We start from the raw sequence: 20,761 nt of genomic DNA on the forward strand, positions 1-20,761 counted from the left end.
TCCCCCTTCATTCTGTTTAGCAATCACAACTAAATCTCAGATATCTTAATAGTATCTATTTAGATATTTCCATAATATCAGGCTTGTATTCACTGAATTCTGACTAATAAACAGCCATTTTCAGCATTTTTTTCAAGGTATTATTTGGGTCTCTTATTTAAGATTAATTTGAAGCCACATTTCATTCAGTTGTCTTTTTGTGGGCAAAACCACAATGAATTCTATCAAAGTTTAAACTCAAGCAATGAACTCAGATGTGGAGCACAGTGCAGGGATCTAAAAACCTTATAAACCTAATGAAATCTTATTGTTCTATGCTTAAAACTAGCTAACATAACACAATTCCTGAAGCTATCCAGGCACTAAGACTAAGTTTCAACAATAACCACACTACTCCACCCAGTGAGATAGGAACCTTGAACGACACACTTACTACACCATCTGCCTCCAGAATGGCTTTATTTAGAAGCATTATGTTTTCCGTATGTTCCCACAGATCAGCCAGACAATTATTATCCTTGCTTCAGCTCTATTATTACCACAATAAAGGACAATGGAACAGTTTGAGCTGCTAGCTCATAACACATTTTTATTAATGTGTTGTGTTCTGGGAAAATCAGTCAGTTATCGGTTTGGCTGAATTTTGGTAAAATAGACATAAAAAAATTTGATTTTTTTTTGACAACCAAGCACTGTCATTTTTATTTGTCCTGTAGCATACTTTAAAACTGCTTTTGACAAAAATTGTGGAAATCTTTGATTAAATTTACCTTGTCTTTAGAAATGCAGTGAAAAAAAGTCCAAAAGGTGGCAAAATGCTTGCGAGTCTAATATGTTCAGTTAAAATCAAATACCGGCTGTCCAACTTTCAATTTCTGGATAAAATGCATTTTATTTTGGCTCAGTAAAAGTTTTCTGAAGAATATACTGTATATTCGAAAAAAAATCACAAATTTCAAATGTGATCAAATCTATTACATAACACAACCCCTGCTTATCTGCCAGAGCACTTTTGATTAAAGAGAGAAGCAGATCATCTGATTATTATTTTCATCTCTCTGTCTGTCTGTCCCGAGGATGGAACACAAGATTGCTTTCAACAGTAAGCTATTCGTTTATGGAAGGGGGATAATTATGCACAGATAAGAAGGTAGGCATTAAATAAAACACAGCAAAGAGGCTTTGAGGCGCTCTGATTGAAGCGATCCGACTTCTACCTGGTTATATACCATTGGCGTCTATGAGCAGGTATCGGCATCCCTTGTAGCTCTGCCTCCCCCACTTTTAACACAAGCTGTTGAGTAAACATTCATCAAGGTGAGAGCAGCACAGTGTATCACTGCGTTTTGACATCCATCAGACCTCGGCAGGTGACGATCCTTTCTGCCGACTCGGAAATGAAGTGTAAGTCGAAACGCGACATGGGCACACAGACATAATCTTATGCTACTTTTTCCGTGTATTTGTTTTCCTCAATTTCTACATTTCATTTGCCTATCACATCTGCTCAGAGGTCGCATGCTGCGTTTGATGGTTGGGGCTCAGGGCCCTGGCCCCCACAACCCACCACCCTCCGAACCCCCCACCCCCTGCATGCATCGCAAGTACGGACCTGGAGCCGACTCACGCTGTGCTGGTCAATTGGAGAATCTTTTATTTGCAGTCTGTTATCATTTCCATTTCCTAACCTGATTGGAGCTTAAAAGCCACAGCAGCACAGATCGTGACTCACTAAATCTCCTCGTCTATTAATCTGTCGCCAGGCACTCTGCCGAGCAAAATTGTTGCACCGTGACAGGATTTATGAGCAAATTAAACGTATGATATCCGAGCCGGCCCTCGTGGCACTCTCGTTCAGAGAGATTGTCATGATTTTCTTTCGCTTTCCTGTTTTGATTGCCCAGAAAATCAGAACGAGAGCGGTGTTTTGCGAGGGCTTATGCTACTAGAACTAGGTCACAGCGGCACACCACGGGTAACTTATTCCAACAATGAGCCTCTCTCATTAGTCTTTCTCTGCCCTGTGCCCTGGTGCTCAAGAACAGGCAAAATTGGGTCTGTGAGCCAAGGCTTTAAATAGATGAAATGCCTCCTCTCTCTCTCTCTCTCCCTGTCTCTCCCTGTCTCTCTCTCTCTCTCTCTCTCTCTCTCTCTCTCTCTCTCTCTCTCTCTCTCTCTCTCTTTCTCTCTCTCACTCTCTGTCTCTCTCTCAGGTGCTGCAGTGCTCCAGGGGTGTCAGATGGAGCACTTTTAACTTCATTATGCTACACAATGCGAATCGGTTGGTGTCCAATTGCTAGTGGGTAACTAAAGGAACTTGTGTATGTAGCTCTGGAAAGCATTACTAAAGGGAAATTGCTGTGCTGCACTATATCAGGAGCTACTCATCACAAGAGTCGGTGCGAAACACTTGACTATTTAAAGTTCTGCTATAAAACTATGAAATATTTTGACAATTGTAGTGTCATTTAGCCCGTGCAGTACGCAAACGCTATTGTTTATCAGTAACAAACATCGAACCTAAAAAATCCATAGAAATGCACTTTTTAAACAGCCACATCTGCTCTGAGGCTTTTCTCTTAACTAAGCAACAAGGTTGAGCAAGTTCACTACCTGTAGCTAATTAGTGTCCATGCTAATAGAATGAGGATGATTTATTGTCAAGTCGTTAATTGATCTTGTTTCGGTTCCAAGCTTAAAGTGATCTCATTGGTCTGTCTCACAATGGAGAACATACTCTTGTTCTCATTTCTATTTAAGAAATTCGACTTTTGTCTAATGGAATATTTTACATATTTCAGAGTGGTGCATGAGTTTAGGTCACAGGGTTTAAAGAGTGAAGAAAATGGACATTTTTCATATCATAAAATGGACGAATCATAGTACAGTGTGTAGTTTTAGTGGAGCTGTAGATTGTAGGGCTTTTTTATTTTTGCAATTTATTTATATAAAACCTAAGCTTAAACCTTTTTAAGCTTCTTTGGGTCGGTCTGATTGACACCTAAATATTTAGACCTTGTTGAGATATTGTTCTTGTGTTCATGTCAGACTTTTCTTATTTTTGTTTTTCTAGTCCTCTTCCCTAACAGGAAGGATTTGTTTTTGTTTTTTTTGACCTCTATATGAATGAATTAAATCTTCCCATCCTCCTTGCGTTTATAGGGCATCGCTCAGTCTAATCCCTCCTCCCCTTTGTTCATCTTCAGGATGGGTGGAAGGATTTGCTTCTGAAATGCTAGGAGAACAATTATAATCTGTGTGAGGTGATCTGTGAGTGAAGCCGGGAGTGTATCATCTTTATCAATTCTTCCAATCTGTTTGCTAAACTGGCTTTAATCCTGCTGTCCCAACTTCAGAATTGCTTACGGGTGAAGTGTTGATCATAAAGGTGTTGCATAGACATTGGGCTTGTAATGTGGTTTATATATATATATATATATATATATATATATATATATATATATATATATATATATACTAAATTACATTATCCAGTGCCATCTAAAAAATCAAATTATTATTATACTACATATATTTTTTAGATGGCACTGGTTGATGATCTGAAAATAATTTGTAGGAATGGTATGTACTCGCTAATCAAGATGTAAGATGCAGATCATTAATAAAGCACAAAATGACATGAAAACATAAATATATTGTCCATATTAGTCAAAGTATATTATAATATAGTCAATTTTGCATTTATAAAATATCTACTAACTCATTAAAAAAAAGGCCGTTCCAGATGTCTTGCAGTACCAGAGATACTGTGATTATTGATTTTGTCAAATAAATATAAACACTACCTTTTAACACCCCAAACAAGTTAAATACAATGTACTGTAAGCAATTCATTTGGCATACAGTCAGGAAAACAAAAATGAACAAACCAAAATTCCAAAGGAGACTATGCACAATTATGCACCATTCATGTATTTACAATACACAAAGAAGAAGCGCCGTACACATTTGTATTGAACAGGGACACAACAGGGCATACGTTTCCTAACCATCTGACGCAAAACATCGCTTACAAGTAGTACGCCATATTGCTTTGAAACATTTAGGACATTATTACTTGTAAAACACCAATTTCAATTCGATTCCCGCCTCCTTGTTTGTTATCACAATCTTCTGATCAACATTAATAATTTGAATTCAATTTTTTTTCTTATCTCATATCAGTAATAATCATAGGCCCCAGTTATTAATAGTACAACTCGAAAGTAAAAATTATTAAGGAAGCCTGACGAACGGAGTACATGCATCGCTTTGGTGGACTGCACCAAACACGGCTGCTTCAAACCGCGCCTAGTTGTCTTCTTCATCGCTGTCCTTCATGGAGATGCCCTGCATTCCTCCGTCCCTCACAGATGCCGTGGCTTCCTCCAACACAAGCCTGTTTTTTACTGTCTCGTACATCTTGCTGTTCAGAGTGGAGTCTAAGACACCTTGTAGACGGAAGTCGCGGTATTTTTTCTGAAGAGGGACAGAGAGATTTGGTCAGGGTTAAAAATAACACTTCATTACTGGCAATTTGAAAACACACACAATTTGTCCCATTCACTCAAATATCTTGATAATATCACGGTAATGAAATTTACGAAATTAAATCCCAGCCACGAAATAAAGTAAGGATGGAATGAATGTCATTTTATCACCTTATTATTAGTTCATAACATGAATTGTAAAAAGCATTTCTTCTCGTATTATTTCACATTCCGTGTTTGAATTTAATAACAGGAATTTAATACTGTTCCACTTTCAGCATGAAAAAAATCTTGATTAAGGTCTTAATCTTACCCAAGAATTAAAAAAACAGATTAATCAAACTATAGCTAAATGTGAACAGTACACTATGAATGCACACAAACTATAAACTAATTTCTATTAATATTATTGGAATAAATGCTCCAAATTAAGTACAAATACTTGATATTGTAGAAGTTAAATGGACTTGTTATTTTCACTCTGTTCTACATAAATAACCAACGTTAAGCAAATTAAATCTGTAATACATTTAAGCTTCAGTTTACAGTAGTTGCCCGACCATGTTAATAACACAGTGAAGTTCTTGAGATAGAAAATGTATCCTGAAACCAGCATTAATCTATGTTTTTGGGAGTCCTGTTTGTATGAACAGTGTGTAGTTGTGGATGTCTTTCGGCTTTACACAATTGAGGAAGACCTGCCATGCCGTACTACAAGGTCCTGATCTTTCTGCTTCAATGAGATCACACAGTAAGATTTAACAGCAGAGAGGTTTTAACAGAGGGAAGAGCAAATTAAGCACATTTACAATTTATGTCCTATGGAAAGAAATCAAAATAGATATAGATATGGGCACTGTATCTATTCAGTTCACTACCAGTTAATATTACTTGTACTAGAACATCCAGAAGTAACAGTACTTTACTAATGTACTAACTGTTATGATTTATTTGTCAAAAAAAAAAAAAAAAAAAGCGAAAACTAAAAGCCAGACTAACAGATAAGACTTTTTAAGTTGCTGACTAGTCCTGGCAGTTTATGGGCTTAAATCCAGATTCGATTTTCAGCAGGTATTCTTTCTAAAATTTCACTCATCCATGTAATTATCAATTCAGGTATTTTTAAGGTTGTTTTTTTCCATGTGTGATTTAAGCGGAACTGTACACAGTTGGGCGTAGATTGCATAGCATTAGGATAAAATGATATTTATATCAAGGTTAGCGTATGAAGTTCCCCAGATGTTCCTTCATTATTACAATATCAAAATAGGGAATGGTTAGATTTGAAGAGTGAAAATATACCTTTAAAATTTCCACTGAACATAGGGGATACAAACATTTACACAGAGCTATATCTATTACATATATATTACCTTTACTATACGAATGAGGATTTTCAGCTGGTACAGGTGAAGCTGCAGGTCCATGCGATCTGTTAGCCAGGTACCCAGTAGGTTCATCGTGCTAGTGTACCATTGCTGAAACACAAATATAGTTTTTTCCAACAAGACACACAATCAAGGACCCGTTGCCACATATCTGAGCAAGACAAGCAGTTTAAGTAGGTAAAAATATACAGAAAGGGATTGAATATTTTTTATTTTTTTGTTTCTAGTTTTTAAATTCTGGTCAACGGTCTCAATGGATCAGCTTGAATCATTCACTAATATTGTCTGGTATAACCAAGTACACAAGCCGCCATTGTGTCATTTGACCCATAAGCAATCCTGGATTAAAGTCAGTCAGGTTCTTACACAGTGTGAGTTCTAAAGCTAAACCCAGTAACAAAGTTTAATCAACTCTTGAAACACTTCAAAGCTTCATTAGACTCTCGAACAACTCTGGATAGAAGCTTTAGTTTCTCTGACCAAAGACAACCCTGGACCAAAGATTCAGCAAACGTAAACAAACCTGTACTAAACATTCAGCAAACTTACTCTGGTTTGCTGAGTTTTAGTATTAGGTGACATAAACAACCCCTGGGCGAAGCTTCAGCTAACTCTTTAGCATTCCTGAATCAAATCTTCAAGCAGAGAAGAACTTTTCCTTTTAGCAAATTACTAATTGACACCATGTAAGCCCACAATCTGTCTCTGCTGCTCGTCTTCTCAGAGTGAGAGAGATGCTCAGTCTGCCATCAGCCCCTGTTAGCATGCACTCATCACTCTCCACTCCTCTTGTTTCACCAGAGGAAAGGCAGGCATGTTGTCCCTAATTTACCCAAATAACTGCCCCTCTATCCCCTCATCTTATCGCTGAAAACTACTGAAATCAAGGCGACTATTAAACAGAGAGCGCTTTTGGCTTTTGGGGTTGCAGATGTTGGACTGTGGGGTGGAACCTAATTGAATGGTTGTGATTGAGATAAACCATTGATAAGAGTCCTAACACTAAGGTTAAAGAGAAAAAAAACAAGCTGTTTTGTGTGTGGGTGGGGGGTGGGGGTTGGATCTCAACAAAGTATAGAATTTTGTGAGCTTCGGGGAGGATATACAGAGGCCACTGGCCTTGTTCAATAAACCTCTATCTTTGGAGGCTTGGAGATCATTTCCAAGGCAACTGCAACTAAGAATTTTAACCCAGTTGAATTTGGACTCAAGATGTCCAAGGACAGAGTTTTTGGGGCCCATGGTTTCCAAAGCCACCAGTGGATCTGTTTCACTGCACAAAAAACCAACAACAACAACAACAAAAAAAAAACAAAAAACAAAAAACAGAAATCTTGGAAACATAAAACTGGAACTTTTCTTCTACATTGGCCACAGGTTCAGTTGCAGACAGAAGTTTCGGACAATGATTTGTGGTATTTCTGTACATTTGATCAGTGTTCAGGTTTAGGATCAAAATACCACATGGAACCAACTAAATTGGGTAGACTGACAACTGTAAACAACATTGTGCTTTTTATATGTTCAAAATTTTACATTTCCTTAACTGTAACAACATAGTGTTTCTAAAGAAATGTAGCATAAACTGTCAAGAATGACATTTATTTGTCGATAAAGCAGTCATTCTGAATTCACTTTGTCACCTTTGTCAATGATCCAAGTGAACCAAGTTTGCCAATTGTAAATATCATTATTAAAACTTATCCCAACAACCAATCAAGAGAACAATGGCAATCCAAGAACCTGAGCTCAATAACAGCATTCCTGATTGCTTCAGTGAGAATTTGTTCATCACAAGATGGTTGAAATGAAGCCAGAACAAGAAACCCAAGTACCACTGATTCCTTGATGAATCAATTATCATTAGACCCATGTATCGATGCTACATACAAATGTATTTTGGATGACTGAAGGTTTACGTGGGTTATCTAGGTGCCTAGCATTTTCAGAAGAACCATGTAAAATCTTTGACAGGTCAAGTACAATCTCCTATTGTTCATGTTTCTAGTTAAGAATTGAACCTCCTCTATGTCCGGCTCCATAGCATGCAATGATGGTGATATTTTACAAGAAGTGGTGACATAAAGAGGTTGAGGATCTGAAGGAGGTTTGGTGGTGTGTCGGGGGCTCTGTGGTGTCTTCGTCGTGGTGTGTGTGGGAGTCAGGGCTCGGCGTTAATCTGGGAGTGCTGTGTGCCTGTGAACGCTCGGGCAGCCGGTCCGTGATAGACCCCCACAGAGAGGCCAGGCCTGGACAACTTCACAACTCACACATACTCTCTCTCTTTCTCTCTCTCTCTCCATCTCCCTCTGCCTCTATCACACACTCTGTCTTCCCCTTTCATGGGATTGATCTTCATCTCGTGTGTTCTTTACCTATTCTACTATATTCTTAGGTACCTTCTCCATGGATACACTGGCAAAATGTTCTTACAAAACATGACAGAATAATGTCACCAAATGTTTATCTATCTATCTATCTATCTATCTATCTATCTATCTATCTATCTATCTATCTATCTATCTATCTATCTATCTATCTATCTATCTATCTATCTATCTATCTATCTATCATTGCTACTTCCATAGATATACATAATAGGCATCATTTTGAAGTTTAATTCATAGATGAATGGTTTGAAATGTAAAAAATAATTACAGTACAGACACCAAGGCAAGCAAGTGCAAAATCAGGCCTGGTCTGGCTTGCAAAATGAACAGTGCTGGTTGTGGCACTTTGTTCTGCTATGACGAAAGGAACAGAAGTCTCTCTCGGAGGGCATTATATACAGGGCATTGTGTACCACTTTTTGAATATGAAGCAGCAGGAAGCTGGCAGCGTCTGCCAGCCGAAACAAGTGTATCGTGCCTCTGAATACGTAATGAAATGGATATGGAAAAAAAAACCTGTGATCATCTAATGAGTTCCATCTGATATTAGGATTTCTGTGTGTACTTGTGTGTGTGTTAGGCATTTCCAAAATGTGCACACACATGAACATCTGCAGGCCCCCCACACCTCTTGAAGGGAGTGTTGAATGGTTGTGCGACCTCCTGCCCCCTGCAAAACTACACATACATGCACCAGAAAAACACCCAGTTTTCAAGCGAGCCTGCGTTCACACTCCAATCTTTGACATGTTCCAGGAAGCCATGGTGCCTAGTGGGGGGCAACAAATAGAATTCAGTGCAAGGCTGCCTGCCCCCGACTCCCATCCAATACACACACAGGCACACATGTAGGCTACTTTTACTAACACTAAGCACACCTGAATCTAGGCAGCAGGAGTCGGTGGGGATTGGGATCAGGCCTTTCTTTGTGTTTCCAAAAAAATAAAATCCCTCTTTTGTAGTAAAAGCAGGAATTTTTTAGGGTGGAGGAGACTCAGTGGGGGGGTACAGGAGGATTACAAGCAACCTGCGACTCTGCCTCTTTCTGCCCTTACTGGTGGTAATGCGTGCGTTTGAATGAGTTAGTGTGTGTATGTGTGAGTATGAGTTCAGTGCGTGTGTCTGAGTGAGGCCTGCTCTCTTCGGCCAACGCCGCTCAAGAAGCTCTCCCGCTGGGACCCAGCTGTGTCTGCAATTAGCGGGAGGGAAGGAATGAAGATTGCCGCTAGCGTTGATGCTAATGCGTAATGACAGGTTGCCGGAAAGATTGAGAAAGACTGACTCAGAATTCCATGTCCTTGTAAAATAGAGCTCCTTGCCTCCTGAATGATTACAAACCTTCATACACGAAACCTGGGTGAGAGAGAACCAAGGAGCGAAGCTCAAACATATCTGCTTTTTGTCCACCATATTTTTGTAGTCACTGAGCTCAAGCTCGTAGCTGAATCAGGCCCCCCGGTGCAGAGGACTCTTTAAAACTGACTACAAGACATTATGCTCTTAGGACAAAGGGACGGGCTAATCCTACCTGCTCGCTGTTCACAGCCGCTGTTGGCCTATTATTGTGTGCTTTCTGGCCCCTGAGAGGAGGTCCATTGACGAGGGAACTCAATTACCATGGTAACTCACACCGACGAGCTCACGTCTCTCTCTCTCTCTCTCTCTCTCTCTCTCTCTCTCTCTCTCTCTCTCTCTCTCTCTCTCTCGCTCTCTATCAGCACAGTGGGACATCCTGACCCAAAGGAAAACTTTTCACAGGAAACACACGACCCCAAACATGTTCCTCTATTGCACCATTGTATTAGCACTCAAATTCAGCCTCTCTTTTTTCTCATTTCTTTTTTTTCTTTTTCACATTCTCCATCCCTCCTTCTTTCTCTCTCTTTCTATCCGCAGAAAGAGGTCCCCCTGAATGGTGGGAGTGAAGAAAAGTTTTAGGCTCAGCAAGCTTGTGAGGTTCAAACCGCTTTTGATTGAGCGGTGCGCACAAAGTGGAGGTTTGCATGCCTCGTTGGAGCCTTAAGTGCAACAAGCCTCCAATGTTTCTGCTCAAGCTAGCGCTAAGTCTGTAAAGGGCCGCTTAATCTTTTCGGCACACAGGCGAGCTGAGAAAAAAAAAACAGGACAAACAGTTTAATTTATAAAGCCTTTTGTTATTTTAACAAGCATTTAAAAAGGAGCACTTTTTCGTTTTTTTTTTTATTTGAAAATGTGTCACCACGGTTTTTTAGCTTTTTGATCTATAGCGCTGGATGGAAAAAAGGGGGAAAAAAACCCTCTACTGTTGGACCTCCAGTGGACTCTGTTCTTATGCACAAGAGCCTGTTCACTAAATGGATAACAGTATGCAAACAGAGCTCTCTTCACCAAAACATGCTCGGAGAGAGAGAACGAGCTTGTTGGGATGAACTAAACGCTGGGAATTATAGCCCACGTCCGTGTCATTGAGTAAACATACAATGAGCAAAAAAGGGGAGCGAGAGAGAGAAAAGGGATGGAAAGAAAGAAGGAAGGGAGGAGGGGGCTGTGAGTAAGGAGCTGTGAGCAAAGTGCTCACAAAGGAACGCTTAGAGGCGGATTGAGACGCAGCAGAATGAGGAGCGCAACACTTCTGGGGCTCGGTCTTGAATGGGGTCGGGAGGGGCGAAAGGGGGGGCAAAATGGAATAAGCCAGCAAGCACTTGAGAATCCCGCAGAGCACCTGAATGGGCCGAGGGAGGGCGGGGGGTGGAGGGGGTGAGCCGAAGGTGAATGGCCTGCCTTTTGGGACCAATTTGTCTCTTTTCTCCCTCCGATTCCCCCTGCCTCCGTGCTGACAGATGTACAAAGGCGGACCCGCACTGAGACTCTCGTATACGCGCACCCGCTAGCAGCTGTCACTCCTGTCAGACGAGTTAATCAAACAAATACCACCATACTTGGGTTAACATCATGGAGAGAAAGAGAGAGAGAGAGAGAGAGAGAGAGAGAGAGAGCAAAGTGGTTGCTAAATTTCCTGTTTACAGATCCAAAATGACCCCAATAATACAACCACACATTATAAATATATATTTTCTTGTCATACAAAATTAGTGCCTATTTGCACTGTAGCATTAACTCACCAGGTCTACACTCCACACGCTGAGAGCTGGAGTTTAAAAAAAAAAATCCCAGCTCCTGTAATTATCGGTAACCTAAGCAGTTTACGGCAGCAGCGCCTCCGAACGAACAATAACCTGTTGGTTCTCTACCTGTTTTAGTCTTTTTTTAATTATTTATTCAATATACATTTTCACCCACTATTTTCCTGATTAAGTTTTGCTAAGCTTCATTATTAAAAACATGAGCCTGGGGTGAAAGACAGAAATCACAACATCTTTGTGATGAGATGATTGTAATACTGTTAAAGGTTTGAACCACTCTCATTTTTTAGGCAACATATTACTGTTCGTCTCTTACCAGCTGAGGACATTTTTGGCTTTGGACGTTTTTATTATTTATGAATTTCGAGTAACTACTTCAGCCATAACTTCAACAACTCCAGAGATCATGACCTCTAGACTGACTGGTCAGGTGGTTCTCTGTCTCTGGTTATTTGATTAAACTGCTCATTTGGGTCAGAGGGTCATGAGCCCAACTGCAAAGTGGTAGCAGACAGTGAAATGGTATAGCTGGGCAACAAAATCCAACAACAAGCAGTAGCATGATAGACTCAGCATCTACTTCAGCTACTACCAAGGTCATCAGAAATACTTTGAATCAATCAATGCCAGCCGGCTGTAATCCCACCCCCTAGAAAGGCAGATTAAGGGTATAATTGACCCGTGTAATCCGATGGCATATCTGTGGATGCCTGAGTCTCTGAGCTGAGCTCAAGGGCTCACACACAGGGATTTTTTTAATCAATGATCTCCAAGCTCAGCCTGAATCAGACAGATGAGCGCTCATTTTAATCCCAGTTTCTTCAGCCACTCTTTAAAAGGACTAGCAAAAATAACAGAGGGCAAAATAAATGAATTCCCTCACCCCTTGCTTTACATCATCTGTTTCCGAGTTCCTGTAGCTTGAGCATGAAGTTGAGGAGTCAGATATGCTCCTAGCTATAAGCCTCAGGCATTATGAAATGACTGTTAAAACTTTAAATAACCTTTCACTCCATGTCGGATCTCCATCACATTGGAATAATAAAATGGTGTTGATTACCTGTCATGTGACCTATCCAGTTACAACAGACCACTTTATACCACGGTGCTGTTAATTTCTCAGTTTCTAATGGGAAAGAAAGCTGTAGATTCAGGTTCTATAACTTCAGAGTGATGTGCCGGATCTTTCTACCACGTTATTATTTCTATAGCAGCATCTCTTTCACAGGTACCTGACATAAGATAATAATAATAATAATAATAATAATAATAATAATAATAATAATAATAATAATAATAATAATAATAATACGTGTTATTTAGTAGTGATAAGTGTGTAATTATTGCAACAGAAAAAGTTTTCCTGTAACTTTTGTAATAGTCAGTATGTTTTTCTGCAACAGGAAAGTCTTCAGGATTTGACGCTTTGGTGTTTTTGGTTTTTTTTTTCTCTTTTTTTAAAAGCAAGAGAAAAAAAATCTAGTGATAACTTGTTTCAAAGATGTTCAATAACATTAACTGTAATGATGAGGAATATACAACTAATCAAAGAATCACATCACTGTATAATTGCTATTTTCCTATAACAGCACAACATCAGAGTTTGTTTCCTTTCTTTATGTTCCACATTTCTCACTGTCTGTTCGACACATTTGGACGTCAGTACCCGAAACATTAATGATCCTTAAACTGTTCTGTACCTGGTGTTTTGTTTAACACACATGCTCATATGGCCTTTCCAAACAAAATACTATTATAAAATAGCAGAAAGGACGGCACTGAGCGTAATCTTATTGTGTTTGTGAGAAATCCTCATCCTTGACCCCAATTAACCTCCGCCGAACACACTCCATGTCTGCTTCAGTACGGCTTCCAGTCTGATCTTAACATCCAGAGAGATCAGACCCTCCCACTAGGAAGACTAGTAGGGAATTAGAGAAACAAAAATAGAAAAACATTGAGCCAAAAGCAAGGATAAGAATCAAAGGGCCAGTCAAACATTAGTGTCCAGGGTGAGCTAATGCTTTGGAGAAAACCTGATAGATGAGCGGAAATAAAAAGAAAATGAAAGTGGTTTGTTAGTAAGAACATCATGAGCTCGCAATGAAATGGCAGAAATGAGAATCGTAACACATTAATGCATAACCACAATCTGTAACAAAGAGGACATTTAACAGTATACCGAATAAGGAATAAAACATGTGAGCATGCACTGTTACAGGAAAATAATCCACGATGGTGTGGTGTGTCAGGAAGCCGAGAAACTGCTACAAACAAATATATTGTTTTCATATAAAATCTTCTATGGTACTTTTTATCCATTTATATTTATACTCAATGTCGCGGAGAACCTGCAAAAGACTTTTGCAAAATGAAGCACCTGTAGAAATTCATTTAGGGCCACCAATGACTGCCCTTTGACTTTTGTTAACTGATATAGAGATTAAAAACCCCAGAGTAACCCTTTAATTCTAATTCATAAGATGTGATCAAAGTAAAAAGAAAAGACAAACACACTCTAAAAATATTAAGAAGTAAGATGGTGATATGGCTGTAAGAAGGAAGATGGTTTGTGTGTGTGTGTGTGTGTGTGTGTGTGTGTGTGTGTGTGTGTGTGTGTGTGTGTGTGTGTTTTAGATTGCTTGGCCTGGTTGTTGCGCTCTCTGTTGGCATAGCCACTTCAGCAGGTGGGGAAAGGAGCCAAACGTGTGCCCTGCATACCCATCTGGGGTCAGAGGGGGGCCTGGGGGGCCCGGAGTGGGGGTGGGCGTGAGATGGGGTGGAAGACTGGAGTGGAAAAGATGGCTGGATGTCTACGAATGCATGTATGAGGGGAATTCTCCAAGGAGGCGGGTCATGCTAGTAGATGTACACAGGAAGATTAGTCGACTCTGAATCATGCCACTCGAGATAATGTGATAAAAACAACTCAACAGGAAGGATAAGTTCCACTTTGATTCAGGTGGAGAGAGAGAGAGAGAGAGAGAGAGAGAGAGGGAGAGAGAGAGAGAGAGAGAGGGAGAGAGAGAGGGAGAGAGAGAGTGGGGGGGAACAAAACAAAACAAAGGAAATGCAATGAGACAGGCACAGCGAGAGGGAAACAAAGAAGGGATGTGAATATAAGGAGTGATTTCTCTTTTCTAGGTTTTTTTTCCTGCTTTGCAGACACGCATTGCAATACATAAGCAACGTCTGAGGCATCTTTCAGGAGGCAGAGCAGATTGTTCAGAGTAGAATAAAGAGGAGAACACTGAGAATCTCAGACAGGTTTCAACAGAGAGGAAGAAAATGTTACACAATTAGGGATGCATCGATTATGATGGCGGTATCAGATATGAATCTGATAGCTTGCTGCTTTAGTGCTGATGCCACATGATGCTAATCCTAGAGTACACTGCTGCACTAATGAACAGAGAAAACATCTGAAATTAAAAACTCACCACAAAGTGTTCATCTCTCGCACCAAACACAGGCTCGGCAAAGAAAACTTATTTTTTTAATTTAAAGCTGAACTGTGACAATGTCTTTTATTAAATGTGCAATACAAAAACATTTAATTAAACTATCTAGTAGAGATTATGATGTATCGATGTCCTGATAAATGATAGGCTTTCTCTAACATTAAAAATGTAATAAATTATAATAATTTACATAAATAAAATCACTTAATAATTTTACTACTACTACTACTACTACTACTAATAATAATAATAATAATAATAATAATAATAATAAGGAGAAGCTCTGATTGGAAGCTTTTGGTTTGAGTTTTGGTTTGAAACGAATTTGTCTTTTTTTTTTCAACGTATCAACAGACAAACTTTCTCAGTTTTATCTATCTATCTATCTATCTATCTATCTATCTATCTATCTATCTATCTATCTATCTATCTATCTATCTATCTATCTATCTATCTATTTATTTATTTATTTACATCTCTTTTAGTTTTAAATGCAGCAGTGTTTCATTTTCAGCAAACCTTTATATCATGACATGTATTATATATTTATATTTGATATGTCAGTATATAAACCAGGAACAGACAAACAAAGGTAGATCATTTGTTTAGTCATGCTCCTGACTGACTGATACTCGTCTTGGTATCAGTATTGGTCATGTACGCCTTCTCGGTCTAAAAAAAATAATATCGATGCATCCCTAATAAAAACACAGCCAAGAGACTCAAACTCATGTCAGCATCCACAGCCACAATGAGCTAACCTTAGATCGTATTCCTCTGTCTGTATATTTGTACCGATATTAAAATCCACACACCGTCTCAGAGCAGCCTTTTTGTTGTTAAGCGCTGACCTAAGAACAGCGCTCCTGCTCTTAACCGAACAAGCAGGTTTAAAGTAAACACGGCTGTACCCGACAAACCGGTCCGCACGCATGACAAAGGATTAGGAGCAGGAGGACGGCTCTGGTCATCGTTTCAGACAGTGTTCTCGGCGCTCTCCCGCCCTCCGTCCCTCCCTCCTCGTTTACCTCTTTCTTTCTCTTCCTTTAAGCCCTTAAGACAATAAGCCACAGGTCTGGAGGGTTTCTCTTTCTCTTTCTCCATCCCTCGCCGTGTCCTTCCTTAACTGAAGATTTACCCAGGGGCAGAAAATGAGGAAGCACCCTTAACCTATTGTCTGAAGATCTCTTTCTATTCACTGGCCATTTTTTCTCTTCTGAATAACCACAATGTACTTCTTTTGATTGTCTGACATACAGTACATCGTTTATTCTAATATGTAAATGGTTTAGCTACAAATCATATATACATCATTACTGTTAGTCTAGTTTAGCCTAGTTTAGTTCAATTAAGCTGAGTTTAGTGGTTGAAATTTGCTTTATTATTCTTGCACTGGATCCCAAGCTTATGTCATGTATACTGTAGACATGAAGCTCTGTGAACAGCGGGAACTTTAGTTTGTAGCTACTAGGCTAATAGGCTGTATAGTAGTTCAGCTCCATGCTACCAGTTAATCTGTCTGTCTGTAGCTCCATGCTACCATTAATCTGTCTGTTACTTTTTTTGTGCTACATCGCACATCGTTTTCCCTTCAGTAAACTGACTTTTTGGTTGGTCTAAGATGGCAGCTTTTTCTTGAAATAAGCAAGAATCCATCGTTTTAGTTTTCAGAGTCTCCCGTATCACATGTTGTAAATGTTAAAATCTGCCTATATTTGACAGAATCCGAACGAGCAAAACTGCCTGTGTTGTTTTTCACTCACCTGGGAGTCGGAGCGACATTAGCCGACAGTGGGCGTCTGGGAGCTTGTCTATGCAGAAGATGGCAAATAGCTCCTTACTCTGATTGTGTTATGCTACCCTCTGAGGTATCACTTTAAATAGAACTCTGAGATTTCACGTGTCTCAGACTGTGTCTCCTCTTTCTAATTACTTATCATTTCTTTAACTCCAGAGCTCCAGTGCAAAACTCAAAAAGCAAACGTAAGCCTCTGGTGCACTACATTCATGTTGAGCGGAAAACAGCGTACTTTTTGCGAACACTTGTTTAAAATCTCATTTATTATTATGACTCTGGTCATATTTGTATTCTGATCAAAGAACTGATACTATAATTTTCCCCAAAACATATCACTCTGAAAGGCGAACAGAGAAACAAGCAAAGTTACAAAAATATTCCAGAGAGCAGCACACCAAAGAGAAAAGGGTTAAAGAGCAAACAGAGCCATAAGAACACACAGAGCAAAAGGGAGGGGAAAATAAAAGCTGCAGACTCAGTCAAAGAGCAAAGAGACACTTAAAAAGGCAGCAGCTTTAAAGAACAAGGGGATGAGAGGAAGAGGAAGCAGAAGACGTAGGTCTCAAAACGTGACCTATCCCTCCTATCTGGTTGTCCTGTCACATTTTGCAGGCCCTCCTCCTCTTTAGATATATTTTTTCCCTTGAGGAGGAGATGAGGCAGCATTTACTTACATCAAATAATCTTTCTATGTACATCTCCTCATTGACCTTATCCCGCAAGATGTCCTGAGAGTGGCGGACGAACGTCACGTAGGCGTCGGCTACATCCATGCTGGGTTTCTACAAAGCACACACAAAGAAAGGGACTTTGAATAAATCCATTTAATGTAACAATAATAATAATAACAATAGCAAAAACCGTAATAAGTGTTTGGGTTCAATTGAATGAGCTGTCATGATCTGTGAAAAAAAAAGAACAAAGTAGTATTAGCAATTACGAAGAAAATATGACTCTCGAAGTGCTAAGAGAAACGAGGACAACGCAAGACGGTGAACTCTTTTGTTTGCTTCGTCTTCACGCTAAATGAAATGTCTCCATTCTGCCAGCGGGCATCAGAAGGTCATCAGAATTGGTAATTGTCAGTCGCTGCAAATTGAACTTACTTCACACCTCAGCAGATACTTTCGAGGGTGCAAATGAGCACTCGGTGTGTTTTTTCTGTTTTTTTTAATGCGGAATTTTATTTTGTGCATTAAGCAAACAATTACCATGGAAACACAAAGCTCTTTCACCCTTAGGGTACGAGAGAGAAAGAAAAAGAGAGAGAGGGAGCATGAGGGAAAGAAAAAGAGAGAGAAAGAGAGCACATTGACAGGAATTGTTTTGCGCCCTGAATGTGTTGGCAGTTATAGGAAGCGCTGTGATGTGATACTGAATGCAGGATGTAACAAGTCGGACCCCACGGCAGCCTCATGACACACGCTTTTGTTGCACAACACATACATTGCACTGTCTGTTAGCAGAGAGCGACAGAAAGAGAGAGAGAGAGAGAGAGAGAGAGAGAGAGAGAGGGCCACATAGACGGCCACGCCGCTCGCCTCACATGCATATGAATGGCCATTTGGAGGTAAGAGACGGCCATCTGTAGACCTCGCTACTGCCAACAGACTGTCAGCTCATAATAACAAGCCTGTAATCAGTCAGGAAAGCAAACAGGAGCACTAATAACTCCGAGCTCCATGCACACTGTAGTGATGATAAGACTGATTGGATGACACTTAATGGCTGTGTTTATTAAAAAGGGTTCGTTTGGGATAAGAAAAGCTCACTCACAGGTACATCCACGTATTTCGAAGCTGCTTTGACCTGCGATGGAGAGAGAAACGAGACCATCATTCTCATGCTAAAGGCCAAGATATGTATTTGAATATGTACTGTAGCAACAAGCTGGTCCAGGATCAGTTCCTGTGTCCAGGCTTACAATAAAATCCACAAATTTATTTATTTCTCTAAATTTATCAGAGTAAACAATAAATGAAAGAATGAATAAACGAATGAATGAATGAATATATAAAATGACAATGATACTAAAATATTAAAGACAAAAAACAATTAATCAAATGTTAGAAAGGAAGCAATAAATAGCTAGTAATAAAAAAGAAAATGAAAAATCAAACAACATAAATGAATACATGATGAAATAAATGAATAAAAGGAGAATAAAGAGATACAGACTTAACCTGTCTATTGGAAAAATGGAAAGAAAGAAGGGATAGAGGGAGAGAGAAAGGAAGAAAACATCAATCAAAATAAAAATACTTAATCTGAGCAAAAAAATAGATAGATAGATAGATAGATAGATAGATAGATAGATAGATAGATAGATAGATAGATAGATAGATAGATAGATAGATAGATAGATAGATAGATAGATAGATAGATAGATAGATAGATAGATAGAGGACGAAGGAAGGAAGAAGGAAGGAAGGCAGGGAGAACCAAATGAATGAAACTTGGACAAAACTGAGAAAGAAGTGTTTAATTTTTTTGGTGATAGAAATGCAGTGTTCATACAGTGAATGAGAGGAAGGAGGAGAACAGCGTGCCCTCATCATAACGAGACAGTTTGGCCAGGACGCTCTCCAAAATCACCACAAACTACAGAAAGAAGAAGAACAGCATTTAAATATATCACACTTACATTCTCATTAAGATAAAAAAGAATGAATATCTGTCCGTCTGTATGTCCATTCATCCATCCATCCTTTTCTCTCTCTCTCTCTCTCTCTATCTATCTATCTATCTATCTATCTATCTATCTATCTATCTATCTGTCTGTCTGTCTGTCTGTCTGTCTGTCTGTCTGTCTGTCTGTCTGTCCAACCATCTGTCTGTGTATCTCTCTGTCTCTGTTAATGGTGTTCTAATATTTTTACCCAACTGAAGTTGTATATCATGTCGTGTGTGTTTTTTATTTTGTACCTTTGCCACCAGTAAAGTAATCATCTCCTTCACCGTCTCCTCGATGAGGTTGTCGATTTGAGAATGATACTGTCGCTGTGAAGACAAATCACAATTATCATTCATTATAATGACTCCTATTAATGCAGCTACACCCGAGCGCATGAGATAAGCACTGAGAAGCAAGAACACGCCGTCCCCGATGCTCTCACTGCTCTTAAACACCGTCGGGGCTAAAGGGAGGGTTTCCACCGTGGGCAAACGTGTAAACTGTATCTCTTTGTCTCCACACTCTCTGTGAAGAGGGCTTCTGGGTAATTAATTCAGTTCTGATAATTATTACCTGTCTGGAGATGTGGCGGCGATGCAAGGGCTCTCAGCTCTAACACATGTATATTCAGAAGCAGCTATCACATATGGTAATGGAATCAAAACAATCGTCAGAGTGTCAGAGGAACGGGGAAAACTGCTACGATCGCTAATTATACATTTGGGACCCGGGAGTGAGAATTCAATTGAATTGTTAGCCACACTTACCCAATTCTCTAACAAACTTTCACAAGAAAAGAAAGACAGAGACACGTTTCATGGTGAAAACGCAGAACGTGGCAGAAGTCACAGATGTAAGTAGTTCGAATAAACTGTAAGCCTTCTAGCAATCATACTAAATAAAGGACGCTCATGAAAAGCCTACAAACATCATGAAACGAATCCGTACTGTAGCATTGATGCAGGATTGTTTACAAACATCAGGTCATAGTTAAACAATAAATATATAAAAAATAGAGTGATGATAATTGGCAATATTGAAGACTGATGGCTTACTGTGTGAGAGGGAAGGGAAGAATGTAGAGTATTAAAGAAAGGAAGAAAAATGTAGAAGAAAAGGACTGAAGTGTGTGTGTGTGTGTGTGTGTGTGTGTGTGTGTGTGTGTGTGTGTGTGTGTGTGTGTGTGTATGTGTGTGTGTGCGAGTGTGTGTGTTCTACCTCCTGGCCGAGCTCCATGGCACAGAGTTTGGCAGACTGGGCTCTGGCGTCCACCATGACGTTAAACATGGTGCAGATGGACTGAGGGACGCGGAAGTCTGTGGTCCGACTGCTCTTCTGCAGCTTCACTTCAAATGCCACCCTCGTCCTGAGAAAGAGAAACAGAGACAGTGAGTAAGGCAGTCTAGGTACGAGTCTACAGCAATCCGAGTCAATGCAT

General features: G+C 39.6%; 2 protein-coding genes across 16 annotated transcripts in view; one reads left to right on the forward strand and one right to left on the reverse strand.

Moving 5' to 3' along the window:
- Nucleotides 1-20,761, forward strand: part of c2h3orf14 (chromosome 2 C3orf14 homolog) — a 57,083-nt gene that overhangs the window by 28,930 nt on the left and 7,392 nt on the right. The window contains exon 5 of one of the 6 annotated variants that reach the window (XR_007139422.1): nt 20,528-20,711. The exons of 4 other annotated variants lie outside the window; for them this stretch is intronic. The gene's annotated coding sequence lies outside the window, so the exon portion shown is untranslated. Of the gene's footprint in view, nt 1-20,527; nt 20,730-20,761 lie in introns of all 6 variants that reach the window. One more of the 6 variants, XR_007139419.1, reaches the window with a different exon arrangement.
- The window catches only part of cadpsa (Ca2+-dependent activator protein for secretion a), a 92,252-nt gene continuing 75,233 nt past the window's right edge, over nt 3,743-20,761 (reverse strand). For all 10 annotated transcript variants that reach the window (XM_047808192.1, XM_047808167.1, XM_047808175.1 and 7 more), the window contains 7 exons: nt 20,542-20,689; nt 19,575-19,649; nt 19,167-19,250; nt 18,426-18,458; nt 17,324-17,431; nt 5,864-5,968; nt 3,743-4,479 (listed from right to left, as the gene is read on the reverse strand). In XM_047808192.1, coding sequence (XP_047664148.1) covers nt 4,312-4,479; nt 5,864-5,968; nt 17,324-17,431; nt 18,426-18,458; nt 19,167-19,250; nt 19,575-19,649; nt 20,542-20,689 — 721 coding nt within the window. In that variant the 3' untranslated portion in view covers nt 3,743-4,311. The remainder of the gene's footprint in view (nt 4,480-5,863; nt 5,969-17,323; nt 17,432-18,425; nt 18,459-19,166; nt 19,251-19,574; nt 19,650-20,541; nt 20,690-20,761) is intronic.

The sequence above is a fragment of the Tachysurus fulvidraco genome, chromosome 2, assembly GCF_022655615.1.
Source record: "Tachysurus fulvidraco isolate hzauxx_2018 chromosome 2, HZAU_PFXX_2.0, whole genome shotgun sequence".
In the NCBI taxonomy this organism is placed as follows: Eukaryota; Metazoa; Chordata; class Actinopteri; order Siluriformes; family Bagridae; genus Tachysurus; species Tachysurus fulvidraco.